The sequence below is a fragment of the Pecten maximus genome, chromosome 12 (genome assembly GCF_902652985.1).
Source record: "Pecten maximus chromosome 12, xPecMax1.1, whole genome shotgun sequence".
Classification (NCBI taxonomy): domain Eukaryota; kingdom Metazoa; phylum Mollusca; class Bivalvia; order Pectinida; family Pectinidae; genus Pecten; species Pecten maximus.
In genome coordinates this window covers 10,708,919-10,732,514 of record NC_047026.1, presented here as the reverse complement: position 1 = coordinate 10,732,514, position 23,596 = coordinate 10,708,919, and the positions used below count along the sequence as shown (strand labels likewise).

Genomic DNA, 23,596 nt, shown 5'->3' with positions numbered 1-23,596 from the left:
AATGTGACTCTTGTTTCAATCCACCTCCATATTTGCTTAGGTAACGGATATGAAAATACCTGTATAAAACTTATTCGTTAGCATTGATTTTGATAAGAAGCTTTTGACCAATGACCTTAAGGACAGAGAAACAGTCGAGTTGTTAATTATATTTTCTTCTAAACATTACTCAACCTCCTTTTACTACACATAATTGATATAATAAAATAAAGTTTGTTTTTGTTTAACGTCCTATTAACAGCCAGGGTCATTTAAGGACGTGCCAGGGTTTTGGAGGTGGAGGAAAGCCGGAGTACCCGGAGTAAAACCATCGGCCTATGGTCATTACCTGGCATTACCTGGCAACTGCCCCAGAGGCTAGTCAGATAAAGTGTCGGGACACCTTAACCACTCGGCCACCGCGTCCCCTATAAAATATAGGCATCAAAGACTAAAAATGTACACAGAAGTCTTAATTTATGATAGAAAATGTGTTTATTACAGTATTTCGAATTTTCAGTTGTTTGGTATTAAAATGTGAAACAAATACATGTACTGTATATAAGAAAAATAACTAACACTTAATAGCTCATTAACTTATGAAGTAGTACAAGAGACAATTTTTGTCAAAATGAAGTGGGTTTTTCTTTTAATTTGTTCATTTATTGTTTTTAATGAAATTTTATTCCATCTTTTTTTTTATTTACAAAATTGGAATTTTCGCCATCAGAAATCATACTAATCAAGCACAAAAGATTTATTTTCTAATACTTCCCCTCGGCACCGTGGCATCAAGTCCTGGATCCGCCCCTGTATTTAAAATTAGTAAAAAATACTCTGAGAACAGAGACCTACTATAAAATGTATAACATATCTTATTTTATATCTGATTATTGATTTTTTTATTAAAAAAAAAAAAAAAAATACCGACCACGCAAGTTGAGTCCGGAAATTTCCATCCACCATTTTGTATCTTTATATTAGACACGCCTTAGACCAAGATCGATGGTTGTGTAGATGAATGACGGGGAGAATAAATGGAACCATATTCTGATGTGATAGCGAACCAGCCCGTTGTGATAGACAACGTAAGTTAGACTTGATTTTCTACAGTATTGTTTGCCTTCGAAATATCGCAATGGCTCACAGGCATCTGTCTGCTGATGCGGCTGAAAACGGAGGCCATTTTTTTTTATGTTGATAGCAAATGACTCATTTTATATGTGAATAACGATTATAATATTTCTCAGTTTTTGTATTTAAATAATAACCGATAACCCAATATTGAAGAGATGTACTCAATATGCATTTTGTCTTGTTTCCTTCGATGGGAAATCAAAATGTGTCTGTTAAACTGCTGCGATCGATCGTTACGGGGAGGTAACTCGTCTTATTCAGATCCCCTCCCAGTCCTGCTAGTTAGTTCTATAGAACATGAATTTATTCTTGAATATTACCAGGTCGGTTACCGCTAACAAATTTCTGTTAGTTTATGTTTTGCAATTTCACCAGAATCACATAAATCTGCAGTAGGTGTGGGTTGGTGTGGCATGTCCAGGTACGTAGGCCTAATTAACATGGCCAACTGATCATGATCATGAGTCCAGTACTCGGTACAGCATATAACGTTAGTGATAAAAACCGTTACTCAGTTGATCACGGAGCATGTATCGATGGCTCATCAGAAGGTAGAGCTATTCTTACAAGTTACAACCTTCAAATATCAAACAGTATCATTTGATCAGATTCAGAGTTTCAATCACATGAAGTACAAAAAAACAACTTGAAAAGGGTCAGGAGGATGGCCCCAGGAGGACACTGGCCATGGTAAGACCACTGATTTGAGAATATCTCCAGACCAATAAAAATCAATGTACATGGTTTTGCGTGAGCCCACCATTGGGAAACTTTTGGCCGACACAGACATGTTAAAAATAAAACCTTCACTACCACTGCACTTTAAGAGAATGTACAGGTTGGAACACCTTGCAATTATTGGGTGGGGGTCCTGAGCCGAGCCCCAGCTGAGGTCCCAAGCCCGAGCATTGGTTATTTTTCATTTTTCTCCTCTCTGGCTTAATTGATTACTACTGTCATTTTTTCTACCACAATTCTAGTTGTTGTTTTTCAACTAACCATGTCAGTAAAATTTTCTGAAAACATTAGAAATAAACGGTTTTCAGTTTTCATGGGGTGATTTTGTGTGGCCTGCACTCAAGCATGACTATTTACATTTTTTTGCTCATTATTCCAGATGCATGGTTTAATTTTGTAATATTTTACATTATACATTATACATACAACAAGTAAATTTAGCTGGTTACAAAAATATTAATTTAAGCATGAATTTCAGTTGATTCCATGTCAAATAGTGACTTAAGTAACCGCAGTGATGATGGCTGTAATTGCATTGATTACCTGAGGTTGGACTTGGCTCGGGATACACAAATTCACCCTCGTCCATACCTTTAGCCCGAGTTTTCTCTGGCCCTGTCACCATGTCTGGTGTAGGGCCCATGTACACCAGACTTGGTGACAGGGCCAAAGAAAACTTGGGCTACCATACCTTGAGCTATGCTTTGATGCACAATTTTGAATCAATGGTGATATAGCAATATATTGGTATTCAACCTCTTTGGTGAAAAGAAACGATTAAGTCATATTGAAATCAATTTTAGAATCTTTGCATTCTACTTATTAATTAATGTTCATGCCATATTCATACAAAATATCAAAAAATTCTTAAATGTTGCATTTTGGAAAATAACAGATAATGTTCTGTTGTTTTTCTACAGGGGTCTGGAGTAATTAAGGCAGGTTTTGCTGGAGACCAGGTGCCAAAATATCATTTTCCTAATTTGTAAGTATAACATACACAAGACCGATATAATTTAAGATATATATACGTCTGTAAAAGGAACGGGTTGGTGTGGCCTGTACAGGAGACCAGGTTCAATTCCTGTTTGGACACTCAGCAGGAATGTGTTTTTTCCCTGTTCTTTTACACATCTAATGATCAATTGTGTTAGATCTATCCATTGACGCAGAACAAAACCAGTAATTACTTGCTTTGAATATTTCAGCCATACCTCATTGCCAGCGAATGACTGGTCAGTGATTATGAGCTTGTAAATTGGTGATATGAAGATATGGATTCTAGTATGGGTTTATATTTGGTGAACACCTAATTTCTAACATAAATTTTTCTGGCAAAGCATTTGTATGAGCCTATTATTGTTGCAGTATTGGTCGCCCTAAACATGTACGTGTCATGGCAGGAGCTTTGGAAGGGGATGTCTTCCTGGGTCCTGATGCTGAGGTAATTTAATATGAAACATATAAATCTGACTTATTATGATAATAATTCTTTATTTGACAAGGGTAATAGGGTGTCTATAATATTATAGATTTATTGATCAGATAAGACTAGTGTCTTAAGGTTTATTAACTAATGAGACAAGTGTCTATAGGTTTATTGATAGATGTCTATAATAGGTTTATTTAGATATCTTCAATAGGTTTATTGACAGATGTCTTTAATAGGTTTTTGACAGATGTCTATAATAGGTTTATTGACAGATGAGACTAGTGTCTATAATAGGTTTATTGACAGATGTCTAGAATAGGTTTATTGACAGATTTCTATAATAGGTTTATTGACAGATGAGACTAGTGTCTATAATAGGTTTATTGACAGATTTCTATAATAGGTTTATTGACAGATGTCTATAATAGGTTTTTGACAGGTTTCTATAAAAGGTTTATTGACAGATGCCTATAATAGATTTATTGACAGATGTCTATAATAGGTTTTTGACAGGTTTCTATAAAAGGTTTATTGACAGATGCCTATAATAGATTTATTGACAGATGTCTATAATAGGTTTATTGACATGTCTTTAATAGGTTTGTTGACAGATTTCTATAAAAGGTTTATTGACAGATGTCTATAATAGGTTTATTGACAGATGTCTATAATAGGTTTATTGACATGTCTATAATAGGTTTTTGACAGATTTCTATAAAAGGTTTATTGACAGATGTCTTTAATAGGTTTTTGACCGATGCCTATAATAGGTTTGTTGACAGATTTCTATAATATGTTTGTTGACAGATGAGACTGGTGTCTATAGTAGATTTATTGACAGATGAGGCTGGTATCTATAGTATGTTTATTGACAGATGTCTATAATAGGTTTGTTGACAGATGATACTAGTGTCTATAATAGGTTTATTGACAGATGTCTTTAATAGATTTGTTGACAGATGTCTATAATAGGTTTGTTGACAGATGAGACTGGTGTATTTATAAGTTTATCGACAGATGAGGCTGGTATCTATAATATTATATGATATTAAGTTATTAACAAATGTCTGTAAGGAGCTGAACACAATGATTAATTCATTAAACATGAAGGTAATTCTTTAGCTTTGATAATAACGAACTAGTACATGCATGTTCACAAGATATATTATGTATGATGACAGGAACACCGTGGCTTGTTGACGATACGATATCCAATGGAGCATGGTAGTGTGAAAGATTGGAATGACATGGAAAGAATCTGGCAGTATATTTATTCTAAGGACCAACTACAGACATTTTCAGAAGAGGTAGGTCATCACAAATTTTTTTCTCAAATTTTTGCAAAGTGTAAATTGAATAGAGGAGAACAAAGGGCAAAACTAGGGACTAAGAGAAACCTATGAAGCCTATATGTGAAGTTTGAAAAATATCAGATGGTTGGCAATGTAAATCACCATATGTCTGTGCGCATGCTCCGTCCATAAACAAACATCGTTATTGGCTCACCTCCCGGAAGGTATATATATATATATTTTAACTTCTCTATGTTGCCATTATTGAATATGTAACTTGTATTTTGTCTTTAATTTGTAACATATTCTGAAATTATGCTAAGGATTTTGAGACAGACACATTGTATGATTATTCAGTATAACCTGGTTTTATTTGTGATTTTTACAGCATCCAGTGTTACTGACAGAAGCACCATTAAATCCAAGAAGAAATAGGGAAAAAGCAGCAGAAATTTTCTTTGAAACGTTTAATGTGCCAGCGTTGTTTATCTCCATGCAAGCTGTACTAAGTCTGTAAGTATACTTCTTAGGCCCGTCATTATAGAGGTTATTACCAACCATTGATCCAGTAGCTATCTAGAGTTTATATCTCATATTATATTTACAGTGGAACATTTGTTGCATATAAAAACAGTGACCTAACATCTGTCTTGGGTGTAAATATGACCTTTGACCTTACATCTGTCTTGATAGTAAATATGACATTTGACCTTTCATCTGTCTTGGTTGTAGATATGACCTTTGACCTTACATCTGTATTGGTTATAAATGTGTCATTTGACCTTATATCTGTCTTGGTTGAAGTAATAACCTTTGCCCTTACATGTAATTACTTGTAGACACAAACTTTGACTTTACATATGTCTTGGTTGTAGATATGAACTTTGACCTTACGGTATATCTTGGTTGTAGTTATAACCTTTGACCTTACATCTGACTTTGTTGTAGATGTGTCCTTTGACCTTACATCTGTCTTGGTTTAGGACATGAACTTTGACCTTACATATGTTGTAGGTATGCTACAGGTAGGACCACAGGTGTTGTATTGGATTCTGGTGATGGGGTCACTCATTCTGTACCCATCTATGAGGGTTTCGCAATGCCTCACAGTATTATGAGGTCAGACATTGCTGGCCGAGATGTGACACGTTACCTACGGCTTCTCTTGAGGAAGGAGGGTTACAACTTCCACACATCAGCTGAGCTAGAAATTGTTAAAACCATTAAAGAGGTGAGATTAATCTAACCCAATCTGATTAAAATCTGCTGTTACATAGCTACGTTTACTATTTACTACGCTTGAACATCTGAAGGTGCTCCGATCAGTCACATTCAGGTGAACTTTCGATTAGCCTATCACATTGCCACTGGCAAAATCTGTCAAGGGCTTCAATATTCCTCATGATGGTACACTCATTAATGATAAGATCCGAGAGTAATCGAACAGAGCTTAGCAATGCAAAACAATATGGCGGTGAAAACTATGCCCAAGAAATCGCAGTCAACCAGTTAAAAACAATTAACATATTTATTTGTACATATTTATAAATCATCTGTTTTGATATGTTTGAAAGTATTGAATTAAGAATGAGCTGTTTAGGTATTTTGCTTGTATTACATGATTGATTTACTGGTTCATTGTGTTCAAGAATGTATTCTGCAAATAAATATTGGACTATTTCAAGATGTTATTTTCATATGAATAATTTTCTGTTTCAGCGTGCTTGTTACTTATCTATTAATCCTTTAAAAGAAGAGTCAATGGAAGCAGAGAAGTCACAATATACATTACCAGATGGCAGTTCAATAGAGGTAGGTGGTTTCAAGGTGGTTTCACTCAGGTATTGTAATATATATAGGAATATGAATATATATCATATGTAAAGGAAAAATCATTGCTTAAACCACTCCAGACCTTTTTGTTAGCCCATCATCATCATCTTCAAATTGCCCTGTCTGTGGTCTGTCTGTCATCAGTCCTCGTTATAGCTATTTCTTGAAAAGGAGTGGAGGGGTATTTCTCAAACTTCTTGTGTAGGTTCCCTTCCCTTGGTCCTTAGGTGTGCCACGTCAATTTAGATTTTTTGTCAGAAAAATGAAATTGCTGACAGGCAGCCATCTTGCATTCATAGAATTAAAGTTTGTTATTGCAGTTTCAAGTACTGAATGGATTTTTCTCATACGTTGGGCGAATAGGTTCCCCAAGGTCCCTTGTTGTGTCAATTTGATTTAAGTTTTCAATCAGGAAGATAAAATGGCCAACAGGGGGGCCTTCTTGGATTTTAGAATTAAAGTTTATTATCGCTATTTCTCAATCCTAATTAAAATTAGTCTTGTAATTTCCATTCCTCTACCATACTCTACAATACAAGATCTAACAACACCCCAAGGAAGGTCATCTCAGCATGACCTTTGAACTTCAAATATAAGCCAATTAAAACTGATCATTAGTCAACCAATGACAAATAGTCTTATACAAGTCTTCGGTGGCATCTCCTTAGTATTTACGACTCAGTTCAGCGCTTGATTTGAAATGCGCAAAATTTCACACAAACATTATTTGTAGACTATCTTAATGGCCAAGGCAATAAAAATAAGTTGCTAATCCTCAGGACGGTACATTGAAAGAAAAACAGAAAACGATTATACATTGTCTTGTCGACATGAAGGATTGTGTTTCCAACTGGATTTCGAAAATCGTTACTGTACAGGTTATTCTCCCTTTTAAACTGATTTTTTTCACGACACTGTTGCCTTCACTGTCTATCTCTCCCATGATTAAGGAAAAAAACACAGGCAGATTTAACACATTTGTAAAACTATAGATTCGTTGAGGTATCAATAACTCTGGAGGGGACCATTTGCCCCATATTTTCCAAAATGGCCTACCAAAACTCACAAATTTCTTCAATTTTCTATGTTTTGGCTCATACGATTTCTGAAATCTTGTCAAAATAGCCCATGATTTTTGGGTCCAGGGTGAACCGTGAGGTATTCTCCGTGAGCCAGAGTGGGCGAGGCCATATTGTTTACCGTTGCTATCGACCATCGAAATACCTTGGAAATGTAACGTTATTATTTATACTTCCTAAGAATGAAATCACATTGATAATTTTATAGGCGACGGGCTGATTTGTTGGGCTCAAAGGTCATTCTGATTTGACCTCCTACGGGGTGTTGTTAGATCTTGTATTGTAGTGTATTGTAGAGGAGCGGAGATTACAAGTCTAATTTTAATAAGATTGCGCTATTTCTCGCAAAGTACTGGAGGTATATCAGATTATTAAAAGGAAAATAAGAAAGATTGAGAGAAGATCGGTCTGACATAGAACCAATAAAGATCTTTCAATGGTGGACGCCAAGATCTCTTTTGGATATCTTGCTAGGTCTCGGATCGCCTATTGCAATTGGCCAACATTGTCGGTGTCTTGGGCCTCTTGTTGAGTCCCGGTTTTGATGAGGCTTAGAGTACTAGAACTGTTAGTTATTGAGTTTTGTTTTGATTGAGTTTAGGGTACTGGGACTGTTATAATCCCCTACTGGTGAAACAGGAGGAACTAGGTTTCATTTCCGTCGGTCTTGCACATAACTCCAAAGATTGTCCGTGCTCTAGCGACTTCATTCCTTGAGGTTTGTCTATCAAACATCACACAATAATAAAAGACCATGATATCTTCGACATTTTTGAGTAACGGGTTTTTTGGTCAAGATCAAGGATCACTGTTAATATTTTTAGCGGGGATGTAAGGGACATGTATTGTGTTAGCAATAACCAGTATGCTTGTTGATAGTTTGATTGTGAATGTTTTAACAGGTAGGCCCAGCGCGGTTTAGGGCGCCTGAGCTTCTGTTTAGACCTGACCTGATTGGTGAAGAGTTTGAGGGAATACATGAAGTGCTGGAGTACTCTATACGCAAATCTGATATGGACCTAAGGCGCACACTTTTCTCCAACATAGTGTTGTCTGGAGGTTCAACACTGTTTAAAGGTACAGTATAACTTGTAACCAACCTACTGTTCAAATTATCACATGCATGTACAATGAAATGTTGAGGGAATAATTTAGGGCACAGTATTGTAAACAGATCCCCTAAGCAGAAATGAAGTTTCCACTTACTAAAAAACATTTGCGAGTTTTTCAACTGGTAACCTCTAATTAAACTTAGAAGTTCATGTTATCAACTAAAAGATAAAAGTAAAATGAGAACGATCTGATAATATCTGTCATCGTAAACAGATCAGAAGCAGTTACGAGTTACTTCCCCTAGGTCATAAGATTGCTTTACAATCACGAGTCCTCAATCAAGACGCATCTATAGGAATTTATGGCAGAAGACTTCATCGTCTAAGACAATGTGGAATCTCCCAATTTTAGCGACTCTGGCCCCCCTGGAGTCAGTGAGGCAGTGCCAAATAAGGGAAATTTGTATTAAATTTGCCAATAGTTTTCATGTTAAGCAATTGTTTTTAATGTGAGAAAGTAATTCCGCTTGGTCCCTAGTTATCCATGACAGATTTTGAGACATTGGATAACAAAACGGCCAATGGGTTGTCATTTTGACAGTAAACCTTTGTTATTGCCTTTTCTTGGAAAAATGATCCTGGATTGTTCTCATATCATTTGTAGCCTTCTCTTGTTTTCAGAAAGTTATTATTTAAAACTTTAAGCCCCCATCGTCAAATGGCAGGCTATTCAAATCACTCTTTAACTTTGGACGAGCCACCATAAACCATTCTTGTAATCACTATTTCTTGACAAGTACCAAAATTAAATTTTCTAAATATTCATATGTAGGTTTCCTTTTATCTCTAGTTGTGTCTTTTTGATTTTGAGTTTGATCCAAAGAACAAAATGGTCAACAGGCAGCCATGCATCTTTGATTATGACAAATGAAGGTTGTTATCGCTATTTCTTGAGAAATACCTAAGATTAATTCTAAAACTTCATATGTAGGTTCCCCTTGGTACCAAACTTTGACAGTTTGTAATTGCTTTTTGCCTTGGTCCCTTATTGTGCATACATAACTTTGAGAATGAGTGGAAATAAAACCAAATGGTTGATAGGTGGCCATATTGGATATTTTTGTCGGAAAGTTATCGATAGATCCTCATGAGATTCTGTGTAGGTTCCCATTGTTTTAAAATAATGATGAAGAGGAAAGATGAGAAAATGCGAGAAAAGATTAGACCAAATAAAGATCATTCCATAGCAGGTGCCAAGATTCCTCTAGGATTCTCAATTGCTTCAACAGATTAAAGTGTGTTTCATATTGGTGTGCATCTTTGAATGTCATTCGTCGTTCTCAGCCTTGTATTTGATATGTTGTTTTCTCTTCCAGGTTTCGGTGATCGGCTGCTTAGTGAGGTTAGGAAACTCTCTCCCAAGGATATAAAAATTAGGGTAAGTCAATCATCTGCAGTTAAAATTCTCTGGAATATTATTGTTGTAAATGTACATGATGAGCTGACTTCTCTAAGTGAAGGTGTTTATGTCACCTCGTCCAGGTGTTTATGTTCGGCCGTGCGTGACCACTATCGGCGTAGTCTACACCTGGTCAAGCTTGTACACAGACATATTTACGTACCTCACTCGCGTGATCGTAGACTACACCTGCCATGGTCGGCAATATAGATATTGAGTACCGGTATATATCATTGTATATTCGGTCATCTTGCACAACATTATCTTCAAAGCTGACTTGATATTGTGACAGCTGCTCACAAAGCAATATATGGTTTGTTGTCTGTTACTCTGATAACTTGAAGACTCCAGTTAACGAAAACCTTTTCTCATCTCACAGCTGAAAATCTTTTGACACAAACCTTTGTTAATATGGTAGACAATCACATGTATACATGGTAACTATCCGACATGATCCTTTGTGAATTCGGTAGATTATCACATGTAAACAATAAACATCTGACGTGAACCTTCCTTAATATTGTGATGGATATGATTATTAGAGGCAGTTTATTAGCTCACCGGTTACAAGCTAATGCTGTACCCCCGGCGTTCGCGTCGTAGTCTTACACCCTTCTAATTTGGTTTATGTATACATTCATTAGAAGTCTGGGAGTGATGTTATAGCAAAATCATGCAGGACAAATTGTGATTTTTTTTTTCGCATTTTACCATTTTGTGGACTTAATTTTATTGGCATCAAAAGCCGCTTAAAGATTTTAGGGGTTAGTTTTGGAAAGCTTATAAGTCCACACCTTTCTAATTTGGTTTTTCCATCCATTAGAGGTCTATGAGCGATGTTGTATGACGTACAATTTCAAAATGACATGCTTATACATACATAAAAAATGAATGCATAGTGTGATTGATGCCACCGGTGAGCTTTCGCAATCATTAATTGCACTTTTTTCATTTCTGATGGTTACAATAGTTAACATCACCCAATCACATGATTCTGATGGATGAAAAAAATGCTTTCTTTCTCTTTCAGATTTCTGCTCCCCAGGAAAGATTATATTCCACCTGGATAGGGTAAGTGTTTGTCTTGTCTGCCATGAATGTGAGGCTACAGTGTTTCTTTTCTAGCTGCAATGGTGGTAACATCATAAAACATTTCACATTAAAATTTTGTGTTTAGATCTGTGAATCAAAGTTTAAGTTCAAATTTAACTAAACTCGATATGTAGTAAGATCGCATAATGGACATCTCAACACCCTTGTGGAAGATTGTACAGATATGATTTTGATCATTAGGGATGCTAGGAAACTTGACTTCAAAGCTTATATGATTTATCAGTTTCTCAGAAACCTGGAATAAAGTTACATAGTAGTATGAACATCTGAACCCAACATACATATTGTGAATTTTATTGCTTTTTTATAACCTTTGGCCAAATGGCTGATGAGGTATTGTCTTCATCATAACATCTGTCTGTCCATAATTCTTTGTGAACACAACTTCTCCATTTCTTAATCGATTTTGGTGAAATTGGTAGAAAGAATACCGTTGGGGTAGATGTGTATCAAAATATTTTTTTGTTTTGATCATTTTTTTTTTTTATATATATTTTGAAATATTTACATCCAATAACACTAACCAGGGTGCAGTGTCTGTTATCTGGCATTCAAGGTCACATATTAGAAATCTTTAAATAACTTCTCAAATTTGAATTAAGTGGTAATCAGTTTAGCATCTGCATAAATGACCTAGATCAACTTCAAAGTTGGCAGCAGGTGAGCGATACAGGCCCATTGAGCCTCTTGTTTTATTAATTGTCAGATTTGCTATGTATATGTGATAACAGCTGTAAAATGTCACATGGTTTAAGTCATGAGTTTTCGTATACTATATTAAAACAAATGTTAAAAGTCCAGATATTTTATGTCGCCCCAGACAAAGTTTTAAGAAACTTATGTTAATTGCCTTTTGTCGCTTGTGCACTGCATGTCCATCAGTGATGTACATTTCAACCTTTTCCCCAAAATCCCTGAATCAATGTCAATTAATTAATGCAAATTTAGTTAGTATTATCAGTTTGGGGAGGCAATACGATGGTATGCACATATTGGCCCTTACTGACCCCAGGGGCTGATGGTGATGGCCCAAAATAGCCAGATATGTACTGAAATTTCTGCTATATCCTTGTTCATACTCAGAGTTGCTAGTTGCTACAGTCTGGAATTTGTATGCTAGATATTAGATAAGACCCTTTTATTGTTTTATGACACTTTGTATATGTATAATATTTGATTCGTGTTTAAAAACCAAAAATATTGTATTGTATTGACATCTCCGAACTCGGGGGACATTGAAGATTCAGGGGCCTCTTGGGTAATGTTATTGAAATTTGTTTCTAGTACTCTATAAGATATTCTTGCTTTGGAAGTTCAAATTGACATTATTCAATCTCTGATAGTCCTATGGATGTAGCATTAGGAATTTAAGCATGCATCTCTTTCTTTTGGAGCATGTTAATAAACCTGGACTTGTTTATACATTACAGTGGATCGATCCTAGCTTCCCTCGACACTTTCAAGAAGATGTGGGTGTCTAAACGCGAGTATAACGAAGAGGGAGTGAAGGCCATTCATAGAAAGACATTCTAGCCCAACCAAGCTACAGTGTTATTGTATGGCTTGTGACAAATTATGAACATGTACATACCAGGTGTATTTATATACAGAGCCAAGATCACATTGCTGGCTGGGAACATTGAGGAGCTTAAGTCTGGATGGATACCATAAGGGAAGGTCTAGAAGATTTTCAACATTTGAAATGAAAAATTATATATTAAACCTAATTTATGTTGGTTTATTTGTATTTCGCTGAAGAGGAATATGCTGATGAATTCTTAAATATCTACCAATTTCTGCAATTTATTTTCGCTTTTTATTTCGTAAAAAAAAAATCAGAATTCAAAAACAGCTTTTCCAAAAAATTCACAATCCTTGTTTCTTTTGTGAAAAAATTAATCATTGCAGTTTAAAGCTTGTAGTTTGTTGATAAATGTACCCGGTGCACCAGCATTATCTACACAGTTGGCTTTTAGTCGGAATGGTTCTGTTGATTGAGGGACTCATACAGCTGTGATAGGAGTTGGGAGACTGTACCTGGGGCCATTCTATGAAGAGTGTTTTTCCTGTGTTAACAAGACAATTCTGTCCCGGGGCACTGCGAACATCTCTACGGAAATCTCAAAACGTATATTTGGTTACGATGCTGCAATATCATTTCATGTATTACATGTTGTATCCAAAAAACTATTTCGATTAATCAACATGGATAACAAAATTTGAACACCTCAGTTACATGCATGAGGCGGCCAGACCTGTGAAGTAATACAAAGTGATTAAACAATAGATTCAAATAAGCTATTGTTCATGGGGAATTTACTGACCCATGTCCGAGAGAAGGAGTATAAAGTACACGATAAAAAATGTTGAGGTTACATTCAGTTCAGCATTTGCTGGGCATAAATCCTGTGTAGATACAAAAACAGGAAAATGTTCTAAGTTTAATTTCGCTACAAGCAACTGTGTTCCATCATTACCATCAACAAAACAATACTCCTTTCGCTTTTCATTTTGTTGATATGAAGTTGTTATGTGATGTCAGTGCTAATCATCTCAATGTGTGTACTACATCATTGTATAAATCAATTCTTACCTTCCATCCCTTATAAAAGGGTTTAGTTTGATCCAGATAAAAAATGGGTTATACCAACTCCATGTCTAGGGGTTGGTGCCCCGTTATATGGAAACTGAGATTCTGTTGAAGCATTAATTGATTTCGTTCCTTGACATCACTTGTTCATTTAAGATGTGTTCTCAGAGACAGTTGGTGTCAAATAGGTTTATTAACAATGATTGTATGTCAAGGTTGGGAAGAAAAACTTATTTAAGCGTGAGTCCAATTCTATTTAAATTAAATGATATATTTATTATGCATGAATGCTTTTGAAGATTTTATAACGTAGTAATCATGACACCATTGACCAAGGCTGGATTCGTACATTGTCAGAAATGTTTTTTTGTTCCTCATATTAAAACACTAAAACACTAGTAGTTTGTAGCATTCATATTTCGAGTAGAATAAGGTGGTTGTTTTTTTTTTTTTTTTTTTTTTATATTCTTAATTCTTGTCCAAGATCCGATACCAAAATATTAAAGGTCAAGGTCAAAGCCAAACGGATATGAAATGTAACAAACTACTCAACTTTCTAGTAGTCTATTAATCAGTTATTAATGATAAGGTGCTGTTCTCAGATTCATCTGCAGTTCAATTTTTTGGTCAAATGTAAAAGATGATTACAACTACATTTCACAAAAGGGCCAATATAAGAGGAAAAAAATCTGCTAGATTCAGATATTGTATCTACTAGTTTCCGTGGTTGGACATTTACTGTTGAAGTCATTCATAACACATGTTCATCCATTCTCTTTATCAAAACCAAATGTCCTATTAATATTGAAATAGTTTGATAATTTGCTTGGTCCATTCCCCATTAATGTTTTAATGATTTATATTATAGAATTGTTATGAAATCGAACAAACAAGGTAATGCGATTACCTCCTGTCACAAAATTGTTTCTCCGTGTACAGAGACATTTTTCGACTACCTTCCACCACTCACTCTCAGTGATTTCCACATACTAAAAATTAAATATACTTTCTCAAATCATGCAAATACAGTCTGCTGTAAAATTTACCAAGAAAAAACCCTAACTGCCTGTACATGTATTAGAATTTTTCCCATAGCTAATTGTCAGATCATAATTTTTCAATTTTATATATTAGCCTGTAAACTTTCAGTAACATTCGGGTAGTTTTCTCATTTAAGTAATTCAATTTTTTTAGCGCCATTACATGTAAAGGATGAGCACAATGTTTTATACTTTTAGTTTTTGACACGAGTTGCCTGCGTTTGTTCCGCTATAGAATCTGATAATTTTGTTAGTGTGCATGTTTTTTTAGGATATTTTTCTATTCTTAAAACTTTTCATTATATCATTGTATTCAACCTTACATGCTTACTCAAGTTTAAAACTGATTTTGGACAGTACAAGTTTCTGGATATGTTAGTTTTCTAGATATCTACTCTAAAAATATGTTTACCATTGAACTGTGTTTCCCATTTTTGAATTTAACAAAAAAGTTTTTATGAGTTTTGAGTACTTTTGAACTATCAGCAATCTAATTAAAATTAGACTTGTAATTTCCACTCCTCTACGGTACTCTACGATACACTGCAATGTAATTGTATTGAAGTGTATTGTAGAGCATTGTAGAGGAGCGGAAATTACAAGTCTACAAGAACTATCAGTATCCCTCATCAGATATTTGATTACTATTTGTGTTTTTTTTTTATGTTATGGAAAAACCTAGAGCAATTTCCTTAAACAGGCAGTGTGATAATGCATGTATGTAATGGATTTGAAATGTAAAATACTGTATTATAAAATCATGTATTCAAAATTTGATACAAAAAATTCAAGATTGGTGTATCGGCCCAATGTGCTGTCTATCCATTGTTCCGTGAATAACATATCCAGACATTGCCAGTAAACCTATCCTTGTGTTCAACTAGACTGAAAGTCTGTCATGTAGGGAATAGAAATCTATCTTCTGAAACTTTTAGATTATGATTACAGGCAAAGTTGGAACAGTGAATTATGTTATCAAGACTGTTTGTCAGAAATGATTGTTTGTGTTATAAGTGATGTGTGCAATATAAAATACCCTTGGTCAGCTAATGTGTGCTTTCAGTGCATTTTCCCCCCAATATCATCAGCCGAGTAAGCATTGCAAGCCAATATTATAGTATTTTAGGCATTGAAACACAACTTGAATGACCACCAAACTCTTAAGCAAAACTGTTTTTAGTTCACCATGCCCGAAAAGCTTATGCCATCGTGCAGGATGACGGTCTTCCAACTGTCCAGCATAAACTTTTCTCTTTTACCAACTTCTTTCTTATCACCAAGAGGTCCAGAGGCCTGATTTTAGGCTTGTTGTATGCTGGGCTCAAGACTATAAGGTTTGTTCAAATGAATGACCTGAGCTAGATTCAAGGTCAAGGGTCAAAAATGCTGGAGTATTGAAATTACTTCTTCTCGGTAACCGAGAAGCCCAGACACCTAATATTGGGCCTGTAGCATGCTGGGGTGAAGCACTTCCAGGTGTGAAGAACTGAATTAACTTGATCTACATTTAAGGTCATGGGCCTAATATTTCAAAATGAAGAGGCCCAGAGATCTGATGTTGGGCATGTATCTTGCTGGGGTGAAGGGCTACCAAGTTTGTTCAAATGAGGGTTCAGGATATGGACCTGGAAAATATGGGATGAAGCTGTTAAATTTTTAAAATGAATTTTCTAGGGATTCTCTCATTGAAATAAAGAGATAATCAGCTTAGCATCCACATCAATGGCATAAATCAACATTAAAGTTCCTTTAGTGGCATTCGAGTGATTCAGGCCTATTGGGCCTCTTGTTAAATATACATGTATCTAATAAAGTGTCCACAAAGTTGGTAAAGTCATGTATCAGTGTAGAGAGACTTGAATCACTACATTGCTGCTGCAGGCTTGTTTGTTTGCTGGATTTATAACCCTGTGAACAGCCAGGGTCATTTTAATGCGAGGTCTCCCTGTAGTACTTGGTGACTACCTCATTGAACAACATACAATAGGCCAGTTTAATATATGCCAATCGGAGCAAATAGAATAGGGTAGAGTTTCTTGCCCAAGGACACCACCACGAAAGCACAGACTCTACCATTTCTCAGCTTCCTGAGAAACACAAACCAACTCGGGAAGGGAGCGTCAAACCATGCACCTCAGCTTCACCTGAGGTCATGTTGCCAGCACTCTAAACAAATGGAATATCGCGGCCCCTGCTGCAGGTAGTTATAGACATAATTTGCAGTCCTTTTTGTCTGCAGATTGTCATTTCTGTGTACTGTGGAACCTTGTTAGTCTAGATCTGCAGACTGTCGTTTTGGTGGAATGCTAAACCTTGGTCAGTCTACAGACTTGTTACTGTGTACTATGGAACCTTGCTATCGGACAAATATAAACAAAAAACTGCAGAGTTAATTTGCACACTGTGCTGTAATTCGTTTACATCTTAACATAATAATATTAACTAGTATGACATGATTTTGATGCATCTTGGTCAACAATTCTACAAAGAATCAGTTCAAAATTGATATGTTGGCACTCACAAGGTAGGATTAATTTGATATGGACAAAGAGGCAATTCTGTGGCAATTACAAATTTAGCTTGCAGGGCATGGCACAGCATCCCTCCTTTGTCCTTTCTTTAATTTCCCCGAAAATTTCTACTAGTGCAGTGGACTTGACCAAATTGGGTGAAATATTGGAACCAATTTTATACAAAAGGTGGGACTGGTCCCCCAATGTAGAGTATTAAAAGTAGCTAGTCTAATCCATGACAGAAAAATATGGACGTTTCTGACCAGGCGAGCTAAAAACAAATCAACATCTATGATATTGGAAATGTGTGAGGATTGTCTTGTATACTAAGGTTCCACTGTGTATCTTTAGTTTCCTTCAATGTTTTTCTCTGACAATTTCCATTGTCATTAGATAATTTACATTATTGACATTTTTGCTTTCGTTTAGCTTCTGCTTATACTATTCTAAGTGCAGGAGATCTAGATAGGTGTTTAATGGTACGACTGGTGATGGGAAATTGTGTAGCTTACCCAACCCATTTCAGTGACATACAATGAGAGGCTTCAAAAATTTTTGTGTAAATGAAAATTACACTGATAAATATGTATGTTATGGTAACAAAAAAGGAAATAAAATATTTCAATTTGATGGAGACTTTCTTCAGTGTTTTTTATACAAAATGAAAAATATTTGACACAATGATTCATGGTTTAGAAAAAATGTTATACATGTATTCAATTAATTTTAACAATCACCTGAACATTATTGGCAACATGGATATGTATGGATTAGGTTAGTATTCCTCGGCCATGATGAGGACAACGAGAGCAGACCAGCCCGTAAACGGATGACTTCCTTTTCCAGAGCCAAACTTATCACTGTACTGTTCCCATACATAACCTGTTCGCCTGTATTCTTTAAAAATATTCTGTACAACATTTTGTCGTAAATTTTTGTATGTAGATTTTGCCAGTTCCTGGTATTTTCCAGGCGTAACAGAATAGTGGTGAAGAGCTCCCAGAGCTAAATAATTCATGTTTATCCAAATTGCACCTCTCCAATATGGTGGGTCATGTTCAGTGTTATATCGATTATATAAATATGCACTTTTAGACAATGACCTCAATCCATATTCAGTCCAGAGATATTCAGGTTTTTGTAATTTGGCCATAGTTTGAAACAACTTGACAGAATCTGTGTCAATTATTCTGAGTAGGAACGGAAAAAGACTAACGTAACCAAATGTATCAACGAATCTATACTCTGGTTCCTTTGACACAGCCCTGATCTTATCCAGTTGTGGTTTCGGTTGTCCAGGTTGTAAGTTTGCTGGGGGTTTAGGGCGCTGTAACTGGACTTTATCTGTGTGCAGACCATAGTCCGAGTATTGCTGCTTCTGGGAGGACCAGTGCAATTCATTCAGCAGTTTATTGTCGGTTAATAATTTGTGTGTTGCCTTATATTCCGCTGGATCCTCTCCAAGTGCCTCTGCAATGTCTGACATCAAACCAGATGCAAATGCCATCCAGCATCGCAGATCAACATGGCGTTCGTCTTCAGATGGATGAGATGCCCTGGGGTAGTCATCTAACCCAGAAGTCAGAGTTTTGGGATTCAGTTCCTTGTTTGTCTTTGAATCCCGTCCCCTCCATCGGTAGGTGAGAGGCAACTTTCCTGTCTGTGTTGAATTGTACCAGTTGTACCATTCTTTCAAACGCGGGTACACAAACTTCAAGAATGTTTGATCTTTGGGATTATTTGAAGATGATATCTGGTTGATTATTCTTTGAAGTGGCAAGAATAATGTTGGCGGGTTTGCATTTTCATTTCTCTGAACAACAAATTCCTGTGGCACCCTTGCTTGTGCTTCAACTCCCAGAATTTGCTCTCTTGGAATCCACCCCTCTGTGTTCATCAAATCTAGCCAATGGGAAATAATGTCCTTGGATATTTCAATGTCCCATCGGCTGATCAGTAGATTATGGAATCCTTCGTCCCACAGGAAACCACGTGGGAAGAATGATCTTGAAGGAACAGCACTGTACAAAGCTGCCGGCCAGTACTCTACAGGGTTCTCATTATAACGGGACTGGACGATGGAGGATCCATAGAAATAGCCAATACTACCAAGCATATTACTGAGAGCAGCTTTAGCAAAGTTACTTTCATCTTGGCTATAGCCTTTACCTTCCAGATTAAAAGTGGCAGAAAATTTGTCATCGAATGCTTGCGAGTACTTGGCCAATTCTTTTAAAAATATTTCATCAGATAATGTATCAGGTCTGTTAAGTACACTTCCCGATTCAAAGACAATTTCCATCTCAAAAGGCAGCTCAACTGTGACTTGTTGGACCATAAAATTAGGACCCCCGGGACTGTCACGTGGTACGAGACGTCCGCCGAGCACGAAGTAAGGCTGAGTACGTTGTTTGTCCCACGCATCTACCTTCATAGCGTTGGTTACCACATTTTTGAGCTGATCTAACCGTGATGTATATGTTATGAGATGGCTGTATTTAGTTTGTGTCTTTGTTTTGGTCTTTGGGAAATGTAATGTAAAGTCGCCAAGTTCCTCAGAATGACCCCTTATGCCACTGAGTCTGTTTCTCGACATCTGGGGTTCTAAACTGCCTTGACCATCCAGGGCCACATAGAACATGAGGGACAGGACCACTGGTTTCTTCTGTTCCTGTAACAAACAGAGACAATCTGGCATTTATCACAATTTCGAAATAGATCATAAATAATGAACATGGTAAAACTAAATGATTTTTAAGGTCTACGGTAAAGCCAGATACCAAAACGAAACAGATCAGACTGAAAAGAGTCAAACAGTGTATACAGTTATCTTTATGTGAAGTGAATTTAATACATTTGAATAATTTGTGCGATATAAACCGACCAAAATGTAATCAAAACAGAGTCCGAAAGAAATATATTAATAAATTAGAAGGAATTGAATACACTTTTAATATTTTGTGCAACTGAAACTATTGCAGTGTACATACTCAGTAGCAGTGTAGTTGTACTGATGCAACAGACTATGGTTAGTTGAATTAGAATCACTGCCTCCACTAGGGATCAAACCCAGGACCTCTCTAGATTTACGATCAAGCTAAAGAGAAGATATCTCTAGTCGAGCAGTATTTGCATGTGTTGCTAAGCTGAGGTTTGGAAAGGAATTTGGTTATTTATTATGACACCATTGAGTATTTATGACGTCATAGATACCATCTGATGACGTCATAGTTACTGATGACGTCATGGTAACTTTGACGTCATATTACAAGGCTAAATTTGATAGTTGTATAGTATTTTTTGCTTGATTACATGCACAGAGACTCAAAGTACCACATTCAACTCAAAACACAACTTTATTCAAGAGATATACAGAATTATGGGAGTTTTCATCTTTAAAATTACCTCCCCTTATAACTGGATTGGGAGAAAAAGTTGTCAAAATACACCTCTCAGGGAAATCAGCAATACTCGGTGACTATTAAAGATACACAGTAACCCGATATGTCATTTTGTTCGTCGGAACATATTCTAGACATTCATGGGGTTTTTAGTAAAATTAGAATTAACAAAAGTGATGTATAAGGTAGCACACCACAGTAAGACAGCCTGGCCATGGGCAATTTTTTTGTTAAGCAAATAACTCCTGTATTACGATATGTATAAAAAATGAAAAAATAAATGTACACTATAATTGGTATATCCAGTATGAAGTAGTACATACAGGCTTCACATTTATTAAAACAAAAATCAATAAATTGGTTCCGGATTTTAAATATCCGGATTTTCCGAACGTGTGTTTACACAGGAAATTTAGTTTTGCCTACAGCGCAAAATGGAAGCCCACAGAAAAGGTAAGATAGCGGAAAAACTTAATTTACAACATATGTCCAAACAAGATTAATTCTGTCTTTGGGATAGAGATATTTAATTTTAAATAGGTTTCAGAAAAAAAATTGTGTAGAGAATTGTGCCATTTTGGGTCAAATATCATAATATTTTGCAATTTTTGAGAATTTTTTAAGCTGTTACCATGGTATTCACAGCTCTAAAAATCACAGAAAATATCAGTTTACTTATCCTTCAGAGCTCTATTAAAATTGCAAATGTTGTACAGATTTCAAATATATATACTTTATTAGAGGTTATATGTAAGGTTAACTGGCAATGTTTACATATCTAAAGCATGTGCCATATTTTTCCGAATTTGGCATTTTTACTGTACACTGCTACCACAACCATTGGGATTGTAGGCCATGGTGGCCATTTTGGATTTCGTACAGAACATAAATCTGAGGTTTACATTACGAGTATCTCTATGAAATCTAGAAAATACAATATTTTAATTATCTGAATTTGTTAAACCTCCAGTCAGTTTAAATTGACAGATAATTCTAAAACACATTTTTTCTTTCAATAAAAACACTTGATATCTAGCTAGTGATAATTTACCTTTGAATCAGATTGTCGAAACATGTCGAATGACAAACATAAGATAAGATTTTTTTAACAAACTCCAATGAAAGCTTTGGATCACCCCAGAAACATATCCTGAGTGTGCAACTGATGAACCAATTAAGGGTTACGGTAATGGGTTATATGTGTGTGATCATTGCAGCACAACTGTGACACACAAACCATTTTTCTCACTCAGTGTTAAAATACACTGAGCAAGAGACAGCTAAATGTATCTTTAGGTCTTGACTATGTATTACATTTGATCAGTGCATGATGCTGATATTGCACTGTATGGAAAATTAATAATTCCTATATCGCCAGTGTCAGGTTGGGGAAAACCGCCAACTTGCGTAAAATACGCGAATTCACGTTTTATACTCCAGTTCTAGTATCAATTTGTTACTAAAAATATGCGAAATTGATTAAACAGTAACTTTTGAAACATGTTTCTTAATAGCGAATTCCATTTATGACAAGGTAAATAAAATTTCACTAGAATATGTTTACTGAGCATTGTCGAGTAACTAGAAACTTGATGTTACATTACCGGAAGTATTGCATCAATTTTTGGTACTTTCCAACGTGCAGATAATTTTTTTATTTTTGCATCTGTATGAGGTTTCCTGACTAAATAAATGTGATTTGGAGGGAAATTTTTCAAAAGTTAGCTTTAGAGTGATTTTGGCTATTTTTTGTTACAAAACTTAAATTTAGTTGGCATATAGTATGCAAGGTTGAGTATTATACACAAGTTGGTACTTTTCCCCAACCTGAGTGTGTTGTCAAAAAGACCATCTCATAATTATTGACAATCAATGAGTTACCTTTATTTGTTTAAACTTAATCCTTATACCAGAGGCAGCTCGCAAGGTGTGACGGTAAAGTAATTAGTTGAAAGGAACAGCCACCTGGTCATGGTGATAACCTTTATTAGGCGATATCTGGTATTGATTAACAATTTACTGTTTACCCGAGATCTTCGATGATGTTAACTCGGGGTAGTTCAAACTCACTCTTATTTTCTGAAGCATGCATATGTTTTTCCATAGTTTAAACAGTCGGTTCAACAATATTTCATTTACTTATGGTCAAACTGTCCGAAGTTTCATCGCATATACATGTACATATATAACTTAAATTAATTCTCTACTCAGCAGTAATTAGAAAACAATCTTTCATTTCTCAATTTCTCAAATTTAAATACACAACATACCAAATTTGTCGCAACAATCCTCGCAGTCCAATCTCCTCCATGTTGCCCACCAGCTCTTTTGACAAATTCTGTTCTCAAAACAAAACCATTATCTTCAATTTCTTGGATACCAAAGTTCCTGCCGTCGTGTTTAAGCCATCCATACTTTCTCAGCTGGTCGTCCTGATCACACCAATGTCGGATTGGAGGTGGCATCTTCTCCGTTAACTGCTGTAGCCACATAAGCCCAAATACCGGTGAACGGGGACTTCTTGATTTCATTCCAAAGTACAAGTTTGACCGGTACGTCCCCCAAAATCTTTCCGGATCGACTATTGGACTTGAACTGTTGTCTGCGTTAATTTTAGACACAGCTAAAGGTGTGTTAACAATGCCCTTGCAGTATTGCAAATAAGCGAAATATCCTACTCCGCATGTTACAGTAATTACCAACACAAGTCCAAAAACCATCCATGTTCCACCGGCTGCATCGGCTTTCTTTTTGTGATCTCCGTCGCCATTCTCTGCATCTTTGCCTTTATGTCTGTTGCCAGTACGTCTTCTGACGTCGTTGTTACCTGCCATCAGGAATCGTTGTAACTCATGGAGTCTCCGAATAATGCTTTGTTAGACTCCCTAACAGTCTTTCGCCGACGTGGTCAGCATGGACTCGGTGTCACTTTAAAGCA

General features: G+C 36.0%; 2 protein-coding genes across 2 annotated transcripts; one reads left to right on the top strand and one right to left on the bottom strand.

Moving 5' to 3' along the window:
* Nucleotides 1–950: 950 nt before the first annotated feature.
* LOC117339101 (alpha-centractin) lies at nt 951–17,887 on the top strand. The gene is made up of 11 exons (XM_033900479.1): nt 951–1,067; nt 2,775–2,839; nt 3,223–3,298; nt 4,468–4,593; nt 4,967–5,091; nt 5,593–5,809; nt 6,298–6,390; nt 8,393–8,567; nt 9,919–9,980; nt 11,032–11,072; nt 12,545–17,887. The coding sequence occupies exons 1-11, from the start codon at nt 1,017–1,019 to the stop codon at nt 12,645–12,647; spliced, it is 1,134 nt and encodes a 377-aa protein (XP_033756370.1). The 5' UTR covers nt 951–1,016; the 3' UTR covers nt 12,648–17,887.
* LOC117339100 (mannosyl-oligosaccharide glucosidase-like) lies at nt 17,134–23,596 on the bottom strand. The gene is made up of 2 exons (XM_033900478.1): nt 22,929–23,596; nt 17,134–19,928 (listed from the first exon to the last, which is right to left on the bottom strand). The coding sequence occupies exons 1-2, from the start codon at nt 23,490–23,492 to the stop codon at nt 18,033–18,035; spliced, it is 2,460 nt and encodes an 819-aa protein (XP_033756369.1). The 5' UTR covers nt 23,493–23,596; the 3' UTR covers nt 17,134–18,032.